The 934-nt window shown below is 44.6% G+C and overlaps 1 protein-coding gene across 1 annotated transcript; it reads left to right on the forward strand.

Moving 5' to 3' along the window:
* Positions 1-418: 418 nt before the first annotated feature.
* Positions 419-929, forward strand: LOC117800730 (olfactory receptor 52N1-like; the record flags this gene model as incomplete). The annotated part of the gene is made up of 2 exons (XM_034653289.1): positions 419-630; positions 665-929. Coding segments are annotated over exons 1-2 (477 nt in total), but the record flags the coding sequence as incomplete, so codon positions are not given.
* Between the last annotated feature and the right edge of the window lie 5 nt (positions 930-934).

A 934-nucleotide genomic window follows, 5' to 3' on the forward strand; every position in this document is an offset into this window, starting at 1 on the left:
GAAAATTGTTAACATTTTAGAATGGAATAGGTATCCCGAGTAAGATGATGAGCCCTTAGCACATGGTAAATATTTTATCGATCCTTGATCACCTGGTTGGTCAGTTTGTGACCAACTTCAGCCTGAAGGATGGACTGCAAATTATGATAATAAAACCATGACAATCAAAAACCCTAGACACATCCAGATCCAGCACATCCACTAAACTCAGCTGATCTTGTCAGTATCTAATGCTTAAGGCATGGACCCAAACAGTGTATATGTCACATAGTCAACATTAAAGACCTTATCTAGTGATTGATCTACCATGAGGAAGAAAAATCCTGCTGGTCAGTTACTCTCTTAAACTTTTTTTTTTTTCCTTCCTGCTTACAGAGCAATTCTGTAACTGTTGTACCATGAACTTCCGGCAGGTGTTATGTCATTCCTAAATGGTACCAGCCTAACTCCAGCTTCATTCATCTTAAATGGCATCCCTGGGCTGGAAGAAGTGCATTTGTGGATCTCCTTCCCCCTGTGCACCATCTACAGCATTGCCATCACAGGGAACTTTGGCCTTATGTACCTCATTTACTCTGAAGAAGCCTTACACAGACCTATGTACATCTTCCTAGCGCTCCTTTCCTTCACGGATGTGCTCATGTGCACCAGCACTCTTCCCANTGGATGTGCTCATGTGCACCAGCACTCTTCCCAACATCCTCTTCATATTGTGGTTCAACCTCAAGGAGATTGACTTTAAGGCCTGCCTGGCCCAGATGTTCTTTGTACACACTTTCACAGGGATGGAGTCTGGTGTGCTCATGCTTATGGCCCGGGACCGCTATGTGGCCATCTGCTACCCCCTGCGCTATGCCACCTTGCTCACTAATGCAGTCATTGCCAGGGCTGGACTCCTCACTTTTCTTAGAGGTGTGATTCTTGTTATCCCTTT

Source organism: Ailuropoda melanoleuca, unplaced genomic scaffold (genome assembly GCF_002007445.2).
Source record: "Ailuropoda melanoleuca isolate Jingjing unplaced genomic scaffold, ASM200744v2 unplaced-scaffold76112, whole genome shotgun sequence".
Taxonomy (NCBI): Eukaryota; Metazoa; Chordata; class Mammalia; order Carnivora; family Ursidae; genus Ailuropoda; species Ailuropoda melanoleuca.